The 21,103-nt window shown below is 35.5% G+C and overlaps 1 protein-coding gene across 1 annotated transcript in view; it reads right to left on the bottom strand.

The window, feature by feature from the left end:
* The window catches only part of DACH1 (dachshund family transcription factor 1), a 338,069-nt gene that overhangs the window by 63,669 nt on the left and 253,297 nt on the right, over positions 1-21,103 (bottom strand). The window contains exons 5-6 of the mRNA XM_075716535.1: positions 9,387-9,522; positions 6,962-7,096 (exon numbers count right to left, since the gene is read on the bottom strand). Of these exons, the coding sequence (XP_075572650.1) occupies positions 6,962-7,096; positions 9,387-9,522 (271 nt within the window). The remainder of the gene's footprint in view (positions 1-6,961; positions 7,097-9,386; positions 9,523-21,103) is intronic.

Below are 21,103 nucleotides of genomic sequence, written 5' to 3'. Positions count from 1 at the left end.
TTGCATTTGAACAAGTTAGAGAAAACTTAAAGCTAACTGCACAGCAGGTTATTAGCACTTTTGAAATAGTTCCTTCAAGCAGTCTCAAGTGGAAGACATTCTTAAAATTTTGCTGTAAGCTCTCTTTTCTGTAAGAGTAACCATAAGATTAAAGGGGTACAAATAAAGCCTAGGAGATAAATATTTTCTTCCGTTAAAGCCAAGGCATTCACTTCTGTGTGTTTCCAGGAAGAATATGTATGACTCTATATTCCCTTCATGTTCACAAAACAATTGTGTGTTTCTTAATGTCTTCAGAATTCAATTCTAGACCAGCTAGACACATAATGTATTTTTTTCTTCTCCTGCCAATGCACTTCTTTAACTAGCAAAATGGAAAACTAAACATAACTACTTTAGAGAAAAAGAACCATATTTGTCTGGTCACCCTCATGGTGCTATGAGGCATACCCCTGCTTAGTGGGAACAGCCATAACTTCATTAACTTCATTCCCTATAACCCATCTTTTCTAGCAGCAAACACAAAGGGAACTAATGATTTAAAAACTGCAATGTGGTAGCACAATAAAAAAAGTCCTTTCTAACATCTTATCAACTACCGTTACATCTTCTGTTTAACAATTCATTAAAAAAATGAAAATGAGCATACAAACTATTTCAAAGGGGTTTTTAGCTCCCCTCCCCTCTGTATGTAATAAAGACCATCAAAGACTATAAAGACCATGTTAAGGTCTATTAAATGAAGGACACATAATGACCATTGAAAAGGAAGATGGGAAAAAAAAAAAAAGAAATAAAAAAAAGAAGTACCTTTTGGGAACTGTTTGGGGCACAAGGAACAGAGGAATTGTACATACACAGTTGTTTCAATAGATTGAGAATACATCAGATCTTTCGTGCACATGTAACTCATTTGAGCCTATTCAGAAAGTCAGGTATGTCCAAGATGCATTTGAGCCACTGTAAATATAGAATAGCCAGTATACATATGTGCAATTGGGCTGCAATGAGTCCAGTTTGCCTGGGATGTTTTGGAACTGATGCGCACATATCTGTCAAGTGAAAACAGTACAGCAAATCTCCCATAAATTGTGCCAAAACTACTACTACCTTAGCAGAATAAAGGTCCCTAGTAGCAAACAAGTCTGCAGAAGAAGTGCCTCGTTGGAGGATGGCTTAGGGAGAGTCTCTAGAAATACTCTTATCCAATATTTTGCTAAAAAAACTTTCAGAAGTTTGTACTACCTTTGCACTCCTTCCTGCATACACATACTATTAAGATCCTATTCAATAATATGAAACGCTTCTGTGTTTTCTATGCAAAAAAATAGATGTTTTCTGGCGTCTTAGTAAATAACATCCCATTAAGAAAAAACTTGCCATTTCATTTTTCATCTTTGTAGTCCATTAACTGTAATAGCTTTTAATGTACTTTAAGCATTCTTGAGCTTCTTGGGCTGAGTGAAAAGACACACCAACAACGAGAGTGTTGAAAGGTTATTTTGGTGATACCAGCTTTCTCAAGCCTCTCGTTTAGTGGATCTTTATATTATTTGTCACAGGTTACAAATTTGGCTACTATCAGTTTAGGGTTTGAGAAGTATTTAAAGCTCAAATCAAGATCACTTTCACAATGTGCTAGATGGTGCATAAATACATAGCCTAAACTCAGTATCTCAAGGAATTACAGACTAATATATTAAGATTTAATAGGTAACATTTAAGAAGTGAAGTGAGAATGTAGACCTGAAACATGTTAACTGTAAATATATTTGGATATAGATATGCATCAAGGTCTGTTTATATTCTTCTTGTTATATTAAAATGCAATATTCAGTAAAATAAACATATTATATAAGTACCTCTGTGTATGTATGTATACAAAAACTGAAAATGAACAGATAAAGTATGTTTACACAAGCAGCTGGACAGCAGAACGGTGAGTGAAAATTCCTCTGTACATCAACTGGTAACAATTCCCTTTAAAAAAGGGCTTTCCCAGAGAACTAACTAAAATCATAACACAGACCAGAAACAGAATTTAAGCAAAGTTCCAGGTCATTTGTTTGCTGACTTTGCTAGAGGACAGCTCAGGTAGAAGAGAATGCTAAAATTTCCTTTGAGTCTTTCATATTTATAAAAAAATACTCATATGTGTTTCTGTATTTATTAAGGTGAATAAGCATGCTTGATATATATTTATATTACGTATATATTATAAAAGAATTTACTGCTGATAATGCAGAATGAATATCTAAATATATAGGATGACTTATTTATCATTAGTTCCCTTTTTGATGCATGACTGCTAATAGGAAAATACAATTCTAATTGTAACTTTGGAATATTTAAATTATTTTCCACTTTGCACTAAGGATATTTTGGAATTTTAATATTCCATTTTATAAGATATTAGCCAGAGGTCTAAGATTTCTCACATCTCTATGGGGGGACTTAAAATAAAAACAGAGAGAAAGACTGGGACTTTTTAATATGTGGATTTGATAAAGTTATACCTTAATTGCTGCTATCATAGTAGTCAAGAAGCAGTTATTGTTGATTATCTGAAAATTACTTAAGAAATTTCCATTAATATCATAGTTTAAAAGCTTTTCTGAAAGCAATCGTTTAGCTTCTTTTCTGAACATGGTGAATATTTTATATTTTGTTATAGAAAACAGCATGCACATTTTCAACAAGAGAGTGTCCTTCCCATAACACCTCAAATAACATATTCAATTTAAAATGTAAGCATGACATTCAGGCTTCATTTGCTGTTGGTGTCAATCTAAAAAAATATAAATTGATGCAGACAGAAAATTCTAATCTGATGCCCTAGGGCCAGATCCAATAGAACACTTAAGCATCTAAATTTGGTGTTAAAGCAACTAATTTTTAGGTGTTTGTCCCCCAGAAGGGACTCTTGGGCTGAAGTGAGATGGGTCTTGCGTTCCTATATAATGTATAGGGTAGCTATTGCTAGGCAGGTACCAGTTAAGGGGTGTTATGAGCGGCCACTGCCTCTAACATCATTTAACATTACCCAAACCAGGTACTGCAAATTAGGATCTAATGAAGTTAACAAGTAGAACTATAGTCTGTCTAAAGTCAACAGAAAATCATATGCAGCTACCTGGAGCTAGTAAATAGAGAAAGTCTGGCAATAGGACTGAGCTACAACTTCCACCTTGCAGACCCCATATGACCACAGTCTGAGTTGTAAGGGCAAAGGGGTGACGGTAAAATATACTTCCCTCTTTTACACAAAGCACAGTGATTAAGGATACTGCCCAGGAAATGTGTTACAAGTTCAATTCTCTCTTCTGCCTACAAGGAATTAGGATCCACATCTCCAAGGGGTGTGTGTTTAGTTTTCAAGCCACTGATTATTTTGAACTCTTTTTCTGAAACACTTCAGATCAATGAGCAAGAGGAGGATCAGGATTCAGCAGTCTAGTCCTTAGGTTCTCCACTAGTTCCTCTTTCCTATGCTATTTCCAAATTTAACAGACAACATCACTGAAGAGCTGAATGAGTATTCATCCCCACAAAAAACATCAAAAATACACTTCTTGCAACTTCAGCTGGGAGATCTGTAAGACCTCAGATAACAGCTGAGCAGGATAAGTAATAAAATATACCTCACCAAGATTGAGGGACTATCTAGAGCAAACTCTTTGAGTCATAGAAACTTTATTTTACCTGAAAAGACTCGGAGCCTGAATTTTAACATTAAAGTGAATGGATCTTTTCTAATATGACTCCTATACTTCACGTAAGTCCTTCTTGTGAAATCAGACCTAATAAAACCAAATGTGCATCATCAAATAGTACATAATTACAGGTTACAAAATTAGATACTTGGTTTGATAATGGCTGTCAAGTACTTGAACTAACATTGTGTACTTGAACTTACCTTCTTTTTCCCAGGATCATTTGCAGTTCTATAGCCTGCTTTCAGTAAAACTGGAAAATCTGCTATCCTCTAATAAGGAAAAAATCCTGGAAATCTAAGGTAATTGACTTCTGCGGTCATACAGTGCGGGGCAGAAGTGCTCTGCAGTGTCTCCTGCAGTCCTCCCTAGTCCAGACTAGGAACCTGGCTGGACCACAACATAACCCTTAGCGACTAAGTTTTCTTCTCATGGAACCCAGGGAGTGGGTGGAACTTCAGATGTGTACATTGGGTCTTGCCCCAACATGAAGCTAGGACGTGGCCAAGTTCCACATCTGGAGTCGGCAGCTGGAAAATGTTCCCAACACCCACAATTTACACATGGTCTTTGAGACCAGAAACTCTTCCTGTTTTCCTGCAACAAATATTGACCCAGAGCCTGATGCAAGCTTTCCAGTTTTAATAGGCAGCAAATCAGATCCATAGAACCTAATTTGATTCTTGGTGGGATAATGACAACCTGACTCCAATGGAAGGTGAGGTCACTCAAGGCTGTGCACACCAGAACCTGAGAACAGATTCTGAAGACAGTCTAAAGGCAAATAAAAAAAAAAAAAAAAACCCAAAAAACAAAAACCCAAACAAAACTGCACAAGAGATTTACTGGTAACTTAAATCACCCTAGTAAAATAAACTCATTTTGCCGCTAATAATAATTCTGGCTGAATTTGGAATAGAAATGCATATGATCTTCAAAAGACTGAATACCCTCAAACTGCTATTCAGTTTGCAAGTGCCGATGAACCGTTTTGAAATATATTATACTATGTTGCACGGACTAGGCAAATCAGCTCCTTTTTTTTATGTTTAACAGATAAATGGTATTTTCTCTCCTGTATCCAACTCATAGATCAGGTCAGACAAATGATTCACCCTTCTGACATATGCCAAGTCTTTTCAAAATATGGTATGTTGATCAGTTGCCTCTGTTATAACTTTGTTCCCCCTTCAAATTCTATGTTGACTGTAAATAAATTTTCCCTGATCTCAGATCACTTTAGAGATTTTGAGTCTTTTCATTTTTTTAATGGAAGAGGAGACAAGAAGAGAAAAGACAGGGCCTTATTTACCAGGCAGGATTTTCCAGTTTCTCCCAGGTTCAGTTAAAAGCCATTTTAGTTGCAGCTGATAGATTTCTGCCAACAAAAGTGGCTTAGAAGAAAACACAACAATGTTTAAATGCTTCATGATACTTATTCAGAACTTCTGCTTTCCTCTCTTTTTCTTTTGAATCGGATGATGAAGATGATGGGGTTTCAACAAGAGTACCACCACCTACATGTATTTGTTTGCATTTTTAAATATGGTTGCATTCTGACTGATTTGCAGTGGTAAGCAACAGTTTGGAAACCTGATTGCAAGCTCACAGTGACAGAAGTAGGTAATTACTATCTCCACAAATATCTATAAGTTAAATCACTTGTTTTAATACAGATTAGATTAGTATTAAAGTTACAAGATTGGTATGAGAGACATGATAAATGTAGTCATGACAGAAAACAATTTTTAATTTAGTATACCCTATCAATCTAGATAGTCCATGAATATTTACCATTAATTCAGTAGGCTGGAACAGAGGGGGAAAAAAGAACAAAAAATAGAAGGTTTGACCTAAACAAGGACTGAGGAAAAAAGAGAATTCTCAGCAGTTTTACTGAGAACAGATCTTGCAAAAACGTGAACTGGCAACAGATTGGAAAATACATTTAGGGTACCATTATAAACAAAGCCTTTAAAAAACCTCAATGACAGGAAAAAATAGTAGCAATTCTTAATATGTACTTCTCTTTGCAGGATTTACCAGTCTGATTACACTTAAATGAGTAACTTCAAAGGCTGAAATAAAATCATTTATGGAAATTCAAAACAAACCTATTTGATCACATCATACTTCACAGCAGGGATACAATTTGCAGGGGCTGAGTGAGGGCATAGTATAAGCTGAACAGGTTGTGTGTGCAATGAACCAAACTAAATGGTTTATATAAAAGAAATGTTGTTTCCATTAATTTTTCTGGTAATCCTATTAAAAATGCCACCTGTCCAGAATAGAATTGTCCAGATTTTAATTCTTTTTCATATCTCAGTGTTGAAACACAAGACAGAGAAGGTATCATCTTATAGCTATTAAAATATGGCACAAAATGTGTTATTCTGAAGTCTTCATTACTGAAGCAGTTTCTCCGGCTCTGTTTCAATGTCTGGCAATTATACTTTTTACTTTTCTTCCCATTGTACTCAAAGAACTGATTTTTCTGATAAGCCCAAAGAATATTTTTTCAAAGGATATGTCATATTTCTAACCTCTCTTTAACCAAAATGTTTCTAGTCTATAATTAAAATTCACATATATTAAGTAAATATAACATGAAATGCACCTTTTCAAATTCCACCCCCCCGCCCCTCCAAAATCCCCTGTAACAGCCCTGAACAGGAACTTAACTTTGAATACCAACAGAGATGAAATGGTGTCATAATCAGCATAAGCGTATGTGGACTATTCACCTAGATCAAACACTTTGGTCATATACTCAATTAAATTTAAATCCCATTATATAATGTGTACCAGTCTCATTTTATGCAATTCCCTAATTTAATGGCTTGGTATTAGCCTTTTTCCTTTTTGCACACATGGACTAATTTTCACGGCGCTCAGTCCCTTTGGGAAGTAGGTCATTAAAGTCAACTGGATGGAGACAGAAACTTAATACCTAAACAGTGGTGTAGAAGGGTCAGAGACACAATAGTAATGTAAAACTGTTTTTCACTCATCCTTCTTTGTAATATTTATGAAATTCCTCCTACATATAAATATTGTTCATTAATCTCAAGGACCACAAAGTAGAAGAATCAAGAAAGCTATCACCCTGTTATAATTTAATTTGTGAAACAAACAAACAAAAAATCCTAATTAAATAAAATAAAAATCCCAATTATTATACTATTTAGCTGTTGAAGCAATACTTGTTTTACACTGAAACAGTAGAATCATAATATTCATATTACCTTTCTCAATGTGTATTCTTTTTGTCTCATGTCCCACGTCGTGACCAGCCAGATCACCCTCTTTGGGTCCAGGCAGGACATTAGGTGACAAACCCATCAGCATCTGGTTCATAGATAGCCCGTTCTGATGGACAGCTGCTAGACACAAGCACAGGCAGAAAGAAAATCAGCTGTCATATTAACAATACACTTTTGTACTTGTTTTATATAGTTTTCCTCTTAATTATACAAGAATTCTAAAGTTACTTAATTAGTGCTATCAGTATCCACACAGCAGAAGAGTTTCTTCCTGTTACTCCTGGTTTAAAACAATTCATTTTAAAAAGACGAGTTCAGTATCTTTGGACAAAGTTGGATAATTGCAATCATCTTCTTGTTTATTTAACAAGAACTGAAAAAATGAAGCAAACCAGAAAAGCATAGAAGGTTCTACGTGAGATACTTACTGATTTTTTTTTTTAGGGTTCTTTTTTTTTAGCATTCCCAATACGCAGTCTCTAACTTCCTTAAATTAAGCATTGTGGCCTTCCAGGTGATAAACACTGTTTTTCAAAATATACTGTGCAACAGTAGAATTGCTTATTTGCTCATCAGATAGCTTGAAAAGCTCTTTCCAACTCTTCTCAAACAGACCTTCAAGAGTCTCAAACACACCTCAGAAACCCACATAAGGTAGTTTATATCCCTATGCTTTTATCCTGAAAAATTGTATTTTGGAAGAGGCTTATGCCATTTTCAGTAAAGCATTTTTTCATATGTAACCCATATTTCTGTAGTAGTCATCTTACTCTTGCTGGCACCACAAAAGCAGATGTACTTAAGAATTAGGTGTGATGGTAATCAGATAGGAGAGAAAAAAGATATTTTATAAACAAATAAAAGTTATTGAAGTGATCCAGCATTTAAGTACCTCTGTTATGTTCACATTGGAAGAAACAATGTGCAAAAGTCCCACTCCTCTCTGCTGGTTAAGTAAGCAGAGTAAGCTGAATAGTACCATTTCCTTAAAAAAGAAGTGTCATTCCTTAGCAAAAACAGTAAGTATCTCTCAATTTAATTTAATTTAATTTAAATTTTTTTATTTAGAGAACAATAGAAAAGGTCTTCAATGGTTGTAAAAATATATACTATTCAATCAATTAAAAAAAAATTAAAAATCCAGGGTTGTGGCGGTTTTTCCCAGAACTTTACTTATGAACTCTGTGGTGAGTTGACGCTGGCTGGACCCAGTGCCCACCAAAGCCACTCTATCACTCCCCCTCCTCAGCTGGACAGGGGAGAGAAAATATAACAAAAGGCTCCTGAGTAGAGCCTGGGGAAATAGCTAGGTCACAGTATATGGGATGCCAGTTTAATCTGCACTGTGAATCGTCCAAGTGATAAGAAAGCAGAATTTTCAGCTTGTCATGCTCAGGCCTCATTTCTTTTCTTTGGCAAGTCATTTTTCATCACATAGTAATGAAAGATCATTCATCTGAAGGTCAATGAAGAGTCAGCTTCCTGAGTCTGCGGAGAGCCTGAAAGGAAGCAGCCTAAAAGACACATGTGCTGCCTCTAATCAACACGACTATGTATATCATATAGCTATTTCATGGCCTTCTATCTGCATGCCAAATCCTCCAGTTTTACCTACTGACAAATTCCACTGTGGAAAGACGCCTTAAAAGCACAAAAACCTGCAACAGAGCAATAATGAAAGGGATGGACAAGTGTAATACGAATTTAAGTAAATAGCCATAAAATACTATCTGTTTAAAACCTTAATTTCCAGGCTGTTGCACTGGAATATCATAGAATTCAGGGTCTTTGACACGTAATTTACATCCCATACATGGAGCCTTCTTAAAAATGGTATCACTCTGAGACACCATGGTTCAATTTCACTCCGCCCCTTGTGAGCGATGAGGTGATAATACTCTCTGTATCGTATTTCTCACCATTCCAAATTTCTATATTTAAAACATTTATAAAGTATGCACGTTTTTTAATTGATTTAACCTAATTCTTCTCTTTACCGAGCAACTCTACCATGTACAATGTTGCTTATGAAGTCAGATTCAATTTAGAAATCAAACCAGAGTAACCAGATTAAATAAAACTCAATTTCTTTAAAAAATGTTTACACTATATGTTCAGTTCTAAAACTAATCTAGCAAATTGCTTCCCGGCTGCAATTCTGTATTTCATAGCTCATATCTTTATGTTTAATATGACATGATGGCAGTTTATATCAGTACCCGTTAATGTAGCATCAGATATTATGATACTGTAAACTGGGGAACATAATGTTGGGAGATAGTTATTGCAGCTGAACTTCCGAACATGATACAGACGAGATCTGTTTAAGACAGGGGCATTTTGATTAGAAAAACCAGCTGCACCTAATCAAATTTAAAGTGGTGACAAGGAGAAGAATGTGACCTACGGATTCTGTCTGAAGAGCTCTCGGTCCGCGCAGGAGAGCTGGACACACTGCTGCTTCGATGAGAGGACGGATGGCTGCCAGGTCTTCGGCCCTCTTCAAGAGAAGGAGCAGGAGAAGGGCTGTCTGGAACACGTTCCTAAACCCCACAAAAAACAATTGCAAAAAAAAGGCAGTGTTAAACTAAACCTCTGTTTCCAAACATCGCTTCCCTAAACTGTACCTTCCCTCCTAAATTACAGCCTGTCCTTTCCTCTGTTGTATGCTCTGTCCAGGATTTGTAGAGTACTCTCAAGGGAAACTTGGCAATTTTAGGCCACTAGACCTTATGTTTTAGTATGCAATGCGACTGCTGCTCATCCTGTCAGGCTTTTAAACTGCCTTCTGGACTACTTATAAAAATAAGGTTTTTGGTTTGCTTTTGGGTTTTTTTTTTTCCCCCCTCACTTCTATCAGCATGCCGTTGAATTGGAAATACAAATTTTGGCTTATAGACTTTAGCCTTACGGGATGAGGAACGATGTACTTTTGTAAATAAATAAAGACTAGATGTAAATAAATAAAGACTAGACACTGTTGCTTTAGCTTAAGCTGAATTTTACTCCACAATTTAATTTCAAAGGGGCTTTTTAGAGGGATGAGATCTTAGGGAACTGCTATGGATCATAAAGAAAATATAATCTCCCTACTGAACCTATACCAGTAACATGGCTGATTAAAGTCCAAACGTCTGTTTATAACATGGAGCACAAACTTGGAATGAACCACACTTTTTGGAAGAGTGTGGCCATATCACTACTTCAAAATGGGGGAAAACGCCCAGTCATGGTTATTTTATCCAGGGGAAACCCTGTCCTGGTAGCCAGGAGGAGCTATGATGTATTTCAAGATGTTCCTTGATTTTGAAAATTAGAGCATGAGGACTGTGATGGTTTGAACTGCACTTCTGCTGTGTGAGAACTCTCAGTATGTAGTAGATAGATATATCTGATATTTACACAGAACTTTGACAGAAACAATAAACAAAGGGAGTTGAGTGCAGAATAGTCCTTTCTAGAAAATTCTCTATCTTTCCCTGCAGTTTCCTTTTTATTGCTAATAGCTCCCAAGACTCTATGTCATTTCTAAAATATGTGTGAGTTAGGTTGTTTTGGTCGAATAGTGATAAAACCAAACAGTTCCTATAAGGGAAATCTATTGCAGGGACTGAAAATGTTAAACTAGGATTTTTTTCATTGTTTTTTTTTTCCTTTTGATAATTGAAATCCTGACTCCTAATGAGAAGAACAACCAACCCAAACAAAAAACAATAAACAAACAAACAACTGTATGTACTCAACTCACTAAAAGCTTTCGGTAATGAAATAATACAATTAGTATGTGTTTAATAACACATATGAAAACTTACTGCTGCAAATGCCTAGAAGTTTTCCTGAAAAGAGCATCACATTCCTCACACAGCAAATTGCTTTTGCAGCAGTCATTATTTTTCATGCACAGTAGCTACATGAGTATTTATTTCTCTGAATGCATTCCTATGAAACTTAGCAACGTGACCATCTACAGTAATCAATAGATTTGTTCCAGGTAAGCTTCATACTAAATATTTGCTAAACTTGAGATTCTGATTGCAAAGGGATTCAATGGGCCTATTGATGGAGTGGGAGAAGACCTTTCAGAGCAATGTTTCAAGTCATTTAAATGGATTCCACTTGAATAGTCTCAGGTTTTTAAGTCAAAAACATTGATGAGGATAGCTTAACTGCATCATAGCTCTAGGCTTATTATGACTTTGATTGTGTTTATATGTCCATGAACCGGGTACTCAAGAGGAGGATTACAATGCAGATGTTTTCAGAATGTAGAAGATTTATTTCTTTAGATTTAGGAGGATTTAAGTATGCACCGTGTACAGATTTGGTATAAATTGGAACACGGTATATTTAATCATTCATTTAATATATAATTTCACTGTTTGGCATACAATGTATTGTTCTTAGAAGGGTTTCATTAAAATGAAATCCAGTGAGCACATAAGATTTGAATACAGAGCTGCAGAGTAAATTAATTTATTTAAACAGCTTAATTTGTTTATCCTATTTATTTATGTGTGCTTTTACAGCACGTATTATGAGATGGAGAGAGCAAAAGGAATGCACAGGACAACAAAATATAATTACTGCACAAACAAAACAGATAATGAGTTTTATTCACATATCATATGACATAGCAGACAAACTCTATGAGAAAACTATATATACTGGCTTTATCAATTCATTTGTAAAATAGCCTTTAACCCCAACAAAACATCGGATTGAACTATGCAGAAATAGAAAATAAATTACTTAAATCATTTTTGATATCCTTGCTTCATAATTCCACAATCAATAATATAGTCTATAGCAATTTTTTGTCTTTATCAAAACTAGCTGCAATAATAAATGGAAATGCTACTAATAATAAATTGAAATACTCTGTAGCTCTAGAAGTCATAGCGATAAACTAATGGTGCTGGAATATCAATATAAGCTGTCTTCCTTACCAGAGATTTTGTGTAGAAAAGATGGATTTTGTCTGTGATAAAATATTAACTTTACATTTAGACTTCACTTTAAAATTTTTCACAAAAGGAAATGTGCAAAAATGTGTTCAGTAAATAACTCAGATGATCAGAGCTATTTTGTAACTTCTGCAAAATGCCACTTTTGTACAAGTAAGTTTACATGACACAGCAAAGAAACAGAATTTACTGCGTTATAATCCTGGCACCAGAAATCACCTAGGACACTGTCCACTGTCCAGTATTTTTCCTAAAACTTGTCTGCCCACAGGACAAACTTAATTCCACTTAATTAAAAATATCTCTAGAGAATCTGGTGTTGGCTTGTACTGTAATTAGGCTCATTGTCTCCCAGTAAATAAATAAATAAATACATACATACATAAAATCTGAGTGACTTTGCTAAAATTAAGTATGAGGAGGAAACTGCATGGTTCAGCTTGAAATCAACACATTTCAATGTAAGTATCTAAATGCAGTTTTGACATGAGCTAGAGATGAACTTCAGAGAAACATGTATCAAGGATGCTACACGAAGGGGCCCACCTTGAAGGTAAGTTGTCTCCCATTTCAGTCAACTGAGATATAGACAATAAAGTCAATGGATCCTCCGCCAAACCCAAATACCTACAGCTCAATTCAGCTGCTCACATTTAAGCCATTTGAGCCACTGAAGAATCATAGAATCGTTTAGGTTGGAAAAGACCTTTCAGATCATCCAGTCCAACCATTAACCTAACACTAACAAGTCCACCACTAAAACAATTAAGGGTAGAGCAATAATTTCATGTTGCCTGGCTTGGTGGCTGCATTATTTTTGAATTAAAGTAAAAATTAGAAATCACTAAGTTTGGAAAGGACCTCGAAGATCGTCAGTCCAACCATCAACCCAGCACCACCATGTCCACTAAACCATGTCCCAAAGCGCCATGTGTACATGTTTTTTGAACACTTCCAGGGATGGTGACTCCACCACCCCTCTGGGCAGCCTGTTCCAATGCTTGACCACCCTTTCCGTAAAGAAATTTTTCCTAATATCCAATCTAAACTTCCCCCGACACAACTTGAGCCCATTTCCTCTCATCCTATCACTTGTTACTTGGGAGAAGAGCCCAGCACCCACCTCACTACAACCTCCTTTCAGGTAGTTGTAGAGAGCCATAAGGTCTCCCCTCAGCCTCCTCTTCTACAGGCTAAACAACCCCAGTTCCCTCAGCCGCTCCTCATAAGGCCTGTGCTCCAGACCCTTCACCAGCTTCGTTGCCCTTCTCTGGACACGCTCCAGCACCTCAATGTCCTTCTTGTAGTGACGGGCCCAAAACTGGACACAGTATTCCAGGTGCGGCCTCACCAGTGCCGAATATGGGGGCACAATCACTTCCCTGCTCCTGATGGCCACACTATTTCTGATACAATACAAAGAGTTTTGGGATGTCCACACCAGGTTGACAGACAGGACCGACAAAAGATCTGCTGCCTTCTGGAGTAGCAGCAGGATGCCAGAAACACTATCCTTGCACTTACTGGCTGATTACATGAATAGCTCCCAAAACGCTATTGACAATATTCACTAGAAAACAAGAAATACAGAATTATTTATCGCTTGTAAAACATAACCCTCACTAGCTACCTTTTTTCTGCATTTTTTGCTTCCCTCTTTGTTTCTACAGGTGTTCATGAGTAAAAAGTAGTCTGAATGATTTAGGGCATATGTAGGTTTTTAACATATGGTCGACCAACTTTTCAAAATTCGTAAGACTCTCAATTAGGCATCAGAACCTGAGGCTATACTAAGCAATGGACAACACAGTTTTAAGGGCCAAATTTGAAGCATTCCTTATTTTGGTGCTCTTTACTATCTGATCCAAATCATGATTCCAAAGCATTTAAGAATCTGACATTTAACTCCTCCAAAAATACTCCTACCATATATGAAACCTTCAATTTAGGGAGCTGCAATGGCCTTTCCCATACTCTTACTCCACTGACATTGCAAGTTACACGCCCTCAATATCAAGTCTATTTCATAAATAACAGAATTGTTCCTGTGACACTGGGCATTTTTTTTTTTTATCTTGTAAAGAACAGGTTAAAAGATTTTAACTGTCAGAGGTTTTAACTTCAGAGATTGAAGTTGTGTCTAGAATTAGAAACCACTCCAATTTTGTTGCAGAATACCACATATCACCCACAACATAACACTGTCTCAGTCTCTCTAAGTAAAACAGAAGTGTCTTGATATACTTATCAACATTTTTCTACATTTTCAAACAGCTCTTTGCATAGATGCAAAGAGCATACTGTAAGACCTCATTCCAGAAGTCCCTTTTAAGTAACTTCCTATTAAGGTTTATCTTAATATATCGGTAATGGAATGCAGAAGACCATAAATACTTTATTCCCTATATCATATATCTTTTTCTTCTTAAGGTTTCTTCACAAAGGTAGGTATTCAATATTAATATCTTTTTTTTTCCTCTTTTCTTTTTGCTCCAGCAGCATGTTTTCATTGTTTGAAAAGTGCCTCATTACTAAAAGTCTTCCTCAAAAACATACCAAAACATAAAGTTGATGGAGTTCAGCTGTTGGTCCCTATATCACTATCAAAGAGAAGACATTTCATGTAATATGTGTAGGACTAATCCTTCTGCTCCTAAGAAGACAGGCAAGGAATTGATATCTTCTAGGCTCTCACCACCTCAGTCTTTCCACAAACATTCTTTAATCTTTGCCATTCCTGTTACTTAGCGACAAAATTCCAGAATCTTTCTGACAAAGTTTGAATATGCCTACTTCCATAACCAACCAGTTTCATATGCACAGCCTTTATCTCCTGCGTATTTCTCTCCTACAGCTATTTTCAGTCTCAGCTTTTTCCTTTGTTCTAGTTTGCTCCTCCATAAGACTCATCTCTTGGGCTTAATCATCCTTTAATTTTAGTCATGGACTGAGCTCTAGACATGTAACGAAGTATAGCTGTAGAGGTATATCGCTTTTAAAACTGTTCAGCTGTCTTGATGCTCTTCAGTGTTGAACAAACTCTTTTAAGGACATTTGTGCTTTAAGTCATTGAAGTGCAGAGCACAAAATAACTTATTTTCAGCATCCTCTTTTTCAATAGTTTGGGTAACTTCATACTGAGGAAAGAATATATGACACACACTGTTTCATACACTGTTAATTTAAAAAAAAAAAAAGTTTTTAATCAGGAATAGTTTATAATATTCCCACCTTCTTGGGAAGGCACCTGGCTTCCATGCCTTTTTGTGGTAAAACTATAATAATCTATTTCACAATGACCAAACCACAGACTTCTTACTCTTCAGTTCCTTACTGACCTATTTTGTACTTGTGTCAGAAGTATTCCAGGAGTGGCTTTCTTGTCAAATGGCATACGTATTTGACATTGTATTATTTGAATGAGTGAAAGAAATTAATTACTTGGGTATATTTTGTATTCCTTGAAAACAGGATATTTTGTTTTTACAGTTTCATTTTTCCTTCAGGTTTAGGGTAAAACGCTATGAGAATCCAAATTAACATTTAGTCCCAAGAATTACAAGATGAATTGGGCTAATAATTATTTCCTAACTTCCTCAATCACTACTATAAAATGTGTTATCAAACTGACTGAATGCTTTAAATTTTCATTTCTATTACCTTATTTGCATATTATCACTAGCTTGCTAAAGATCTTGCTAACTTCCCACTGATGCACATCATCTTTCTCACCTTGTTCTTACAGACACACTTCTAATCAAAATCAAAATTCAGGAGTTCAAATGTTTTGTGCTGTCATTAATTGCACTATTATTTTAAATAGTGGATCTATTTCTTGCATATTTGCATAAGAATTTTTGCATAAGATTTTTTTGCTCTCTTTGTGAATATCTTGAACTTATTTATCTTTTGGACCAATTTAAGTTAATTTGATTTCCGTTTTACTTTTACCTCTGCAATCTTTCATTGATTCTACTTTGCTGTTCCCATCACAAGAATACTGATAACTGATAGCATAAAATGTAGAAAGAGGTCAACAGACAAAAAGACTATGGATTTGCTTGATTTTTATTGCCCTGTTTACTATAGGATTATTGGGAATATCAGCAGCAGTTAACTGACAGGAAGTCCTAACAGGAGACTCCTAAGTAATCTTTTAACAGTACTTCAACAACAACAGAGAACCAAATCCTTTGAAATCATGGGCAGTACATAAAATACCGTGACCTAGCCAGGAAGTGAGTTTCATCAGATTGGGCCATTACAGAGATTAAAAACAAGCAAGCAAACAAACAAATAAACAAAAGTAGATGCCTATCAATACCAAGAAAGAGCCTGGCTGTAATGGCAAAACTACAGTAGCTTCCAAGGTGTTGACAAGTTTGGAATCATGATGAAGCAGGATCATTCCTGGAAGTACCATGGAGCCCCATAGCACAGCATTCTGGATTTCGTGGATTCTCATAAAAATGTCCTGATGACTATTTTGGAGCTGCTTTCTTTTATTGTGTGTATCCTTTCAACTGAATTTTTAAATTATATTTTGTCTTCTAAATGAATATTTGGTCTAACAAACAAAATATCCTTCTAAGGTATACAAAAACCCCCATGCAACATGCAAATATACAGACATGCAAAAAACTCTTCAAATTGAATTAGTAATTTCTTATTGGCAAGTTAGACAGACTTTTTCTGCTTTTTTTCTTTTTTTTTCTCGCCTCTTAAATCTAGTCTTACTTGAAAAGCAACCACTCAAGCTTAAAAAGCACCACTAGGAATTCACCCCTCAAAGTCAATCCAAACCATACATCCAGCCAAACACCAAGAATTCATCTCACTAAATGTCTATAGTAGAAACGTCTACATCTGAGCTAGTCACCCTAGGCTCTTTTTTACCCATACATTTATGTTTCCAAGGTACAACTCACCTCACTCTAAAGTAGCTACCTAAAATAGGTCCAATGAATTATTCCCTAGAAGACAGCAAAATGAATCCCATCCCTTGTACCTGGCCATTTTGCAACAAATTAATCTTGCACCACGTACGCAGTTCCCTGTTACACATGTGAATATGCAAATTGCTGAACTGAAAAATTTGTACTACCTTCTCTGTGTCACGCATTATCTGTAGATATCTGTTTTATATGACACAAATTAATTCATATAAGCATATGGCTGCTATTAGCTTCAAACTGCACCTCAGAAACATGCATGTTAAAACAAATAATAGGATCCCATATTATTAAAAAAAGGCATTATTCTGAGTTACAACCTATCAGATATACAATTACTATCCTCTAATCTCATTATTTAAAAAAACTTACTAAAAGTTAAAATAAATAATTTTAATCATATAGATAGAACTAATTAATGAGGTGGGACAGAGTGTCCTCTAATATAAAGATCATTAAGCCATAATAAAGGAGTTCAGAGACACTTTGACCTAAGATCTTTGCATGCTAAAGGAAGAACAGAAGTGGGCATATACATATTTATATTAACATAAATAATAATAATTTAAAAATTATTCTAACCTGGAGATGTTCTCTATTATGAGCAAGTTCGTAGAAATACTTTTAAGATAACATATTTTCTTCAGTCATGATAAAAAGAAAATGAAATATAAATTTGGTTTATAATATAATTCAAATTTTATAGGTATATCATCATTTTCATGTTTGCTTCCCCAATATGTAAAAGTAGATGTTTTAGGAGCTGATAATCTTATTTTTATTCTAGAATATTTACTGTAATTACTTTTTCCTATTTAAATATCTTATATTAAATTAAATTGCTCCTTATATAAAAGAAGAAAACTTGATTTTACTTCATGTATCAGATGAGGAAATGGAAGTTGCTTCATTCTTCATGCACTTGTGTATAGTATATTTTTCTATGCATTCAAGAAAATCACTTTAAAGTAATGTCAAAATTTCTATTTTTCATGCACAAATGTCTCTAGAAATAATAGGTTATCTGAAAAGTCAGGCGTTTTTCAGGGTAGGCATCCAAAAAGGGCATTTCTGCCAATTTGGGATATAATTAATTTTGTTCTCATTGCATTTCTGTAAAATGGGTATAGCATACCCAGGTCATAGGAATGGTGCAAATATGCATCTGCCACTGTTTGCATAATACTTTTCCTGTAAGGCACAGAAGTGCCCACAGAAAACTTTTGCATTCAACACCGGTTTCAGAAAACATAAGTTAAATAAGACTGGGCTGGACACTGATTTAAAAAAATTCAAATAGGGAGTAACTAACCATTCACTGAATGAGGCAGAGGTTCTGCAGAAAAATACAGTATGTGATGGTGAAATTAAAATTGCACTGTACTATATGGATGGAATGCTGTCACACTAAGGTTGTAGAGGCATTCTGGTATTTCCTACTGTTAAGTCTTCTGTCTTCTGAAATTCAGTGATGGTCCTTTAACATAGGCTTTGGATGTAGTTTTATTCAATGCATGAAGGCAGTCACATCTAAAGATTTTACAGTAACATCTGATACACTGACAAATCTGGCACTTTTCTCAAGTTTATAGTACAGGAAAATTCTGCTTCATTGGAAATAGCAGCAAAATGGAAGGGTTTTCTATCCAGGATGTCTAACTGTACTTTCAAGGTGCTTCCTACGGCCCTTGTCTCTATAGGACGGTGCGCCAGCCAATTTTGAGGAACACTTTATCTAATCCTGTAAAAAAGTCATCATTTCTGTAACTGGAAAACAAGTTATCAGTAAACTCTTCTACACTGAAACATCTTATGATGGCCAGTATCTTTTGGTATTAAAAGTCTGCACTAAACTCAAGGCTGCTCACACAGCAGTTACAGACAACTTAAGCTGAAGCTTCTGCAGTCCCTTTGCTGCCCACCCCCTCCGTGAAGTGAACTTGCTGAGTTTTCTCTTAGAGTCTGTTTCCTTTCAGGTCCACTCTCTGAACTTGCTCACCACCACTCTGACATGCAACATTTATATGGACTCTATTCCATCCTTTTTGTACGGCAGTGTCGTATTTCTTCTCTTTGGACTTTTTGGCAACAATTACAGGCCAAAAATATAGCAACACTAAATTACATCAATATGAATACCCACATATTGCCAATGAAAAATGAAAAAGTGAATGAAGGTTAAAATAAAATTTCATGTCAGAATAGGCCTATAAACTGAATTATTTAAAAAAAAAAACCTGTCAGCAGCTACCTTGGTTAAATCAATTAATAGTAAATTTCTGCTTCTGTATAACAGGAAGAGACATATAAATACAAACAAGTAATAAACAAGTATAATGCAACCAGTGCTGTGATATATTTAGGGAATTAGCAAAATTTAGCCTCGTGTTTAATATGCAGTGGAAAACTACTGTGCTACTGGTCACTTTTTCAGCTAGAGATACTGGTTTCTTCTGCTTTATTCTTAATTCTTTCTATAAGTATTAGTAACAGCATATGGATAAAGTGCAGTTTTTGATGCTGGCATGCTGCTCTGTTCTAACTTTTACAATGTAGAATTATTTCAAGTTGCTATTAATATGAGGTATGTCCTTTATATTTTCATATATCTTTCTGCTGAGTGAAAATAATTGATGTCGTGAAACTGCTAACAAGCAGAGCCTGTGAAACGATGGGCAGGTGATGAAAGCCACCTCATGTCTAAAGCATCCCCAGGTCACAGCTGTCACACTCACTGCAATTCATTGCTGTCACAATCTGCTGTCCCTGCTTGTTGTTGCTCTCCTCTTATTCATCCAACTCATATATCTAAACATTCCATTACAAAAAGACATCTAATGTTCGTCTCATGTTTGAAAGGGCACAACACTCTTCTGAAATATAATTCTGAAGATTTTAGAGCTCAGAGTTCACTGCCAAATCTAAGGTGTTGCTTTGTAAGGCTTCCCATGTAATTTTGTCTTTGTCTCATCTCCTGAACATAGCAGGATAAAATGTTTGGTTAGTACATGATCTCAGCTTTATTCCAACTTCTTATCATGAAGAAATGAAATATTGCCCAGTAATAGAAAGGCATTTGAAGCTTTGTGAGTTTAAAGATAACAGCACTAACTGTGAACTCGGTGAATTGGAAGGAAAGGTCAGCAAGTCATCTGCTGTGGCACTGTTCACAAAGGCAATTCTTCTATCCAATGAACCAGGTTGTTTATAAGCTGAAGACTCAGGTTTTCCAAGACTTAATTTTGTTCTTTGTTACTTAAGTGGATAACCTTACTATTGATTTACCTTTCAGAGTAGAAATTTCTCATAGGTCTTCTAACTTTCAAGCAGAGTTTAAACTTGTAAACATCTTGTACTCTAATTTCAAATCTATGCTGTCATTTCAGGTTACAACTATGAACTCCAAGATGAGAGATTCACAAACTTTTCAAATCAACTTGTGGAAATATTGTCACTGAGGAAAAATATTTAAGTCAAATTAGGGTTAAAAAATGAGCCAGAAGATAATGAAAACAAACCCCAAAAGTCTAAACATGTAGCAGTAAAAAAAAGGAAGATATGATTCTAATAACAGTTTTGTGAAAGAGAGCAACTGCACTATTTATCCATTCCTGTAAAAATAAACAAAAAGGCGGTTTGACCTTCTCATTTACGTCTATTCTCTAAAATATTTATTTTGATTGTAGTGTAAGTTATTATTCATAAACTTTACATTGCCAATGCAAGGTTCAAAAAGGTATGCTGATTAGATAGATAGTTTCCTGCTCAACAACTCAGTGCATACAATTCAATGGACACTAAAATCACAGCCTCTGACTACGCCTAGTGTGGAACAGGTAAATTGCCGGTGACATTATGTTCATGCTCATCGGAAGAAAATCCCCCTAACAATGACCTCATGCTTTTATGTTGCTGGGGTTTATGTTTCAATCCTGTTCAGTATTAAAAAATAGGAACATAATTACTTGGCCGTGCTATCTCTATCCACATGACCATATTCATCTGCCATAGACAAAAACAGAGGACACAAATCTAGATATACGCTGTACCACAAAGGGGCTGAAGGAAAGAGTAAGAAAGTCCTGCAAGAGTAAGTTCTTTAGCCCTTACAATATTATTATAATAACTATGTGCGGCAAGATCTTACATTTAGAAGTGAGTTTTGGATGGCAGATTAACACTTGTGTTTATGTATTTACCTGTAGTAC

This window comes from Pelecanus crispus, chromosome 1 (genome assembly GCF_030463565.1).
Source record: "Pelecanus crispus isolate bPelCri1 chromosome 1, bPelCri1.pri, whole genome shotgun sequence".
In the NCBI taxonomy this organism is placed as follows: Eukaryota; Metazoa; Chordata; class Aves; order Pelecaniformes; family Pelecanidae; genus Pelecanus; species Pelecanus crispus.
The sequence above is the reverse complement of the archived record's forward strand: the minus strand, read 5'-3'. Positions and strand labels throughout refer to the sequence as shown.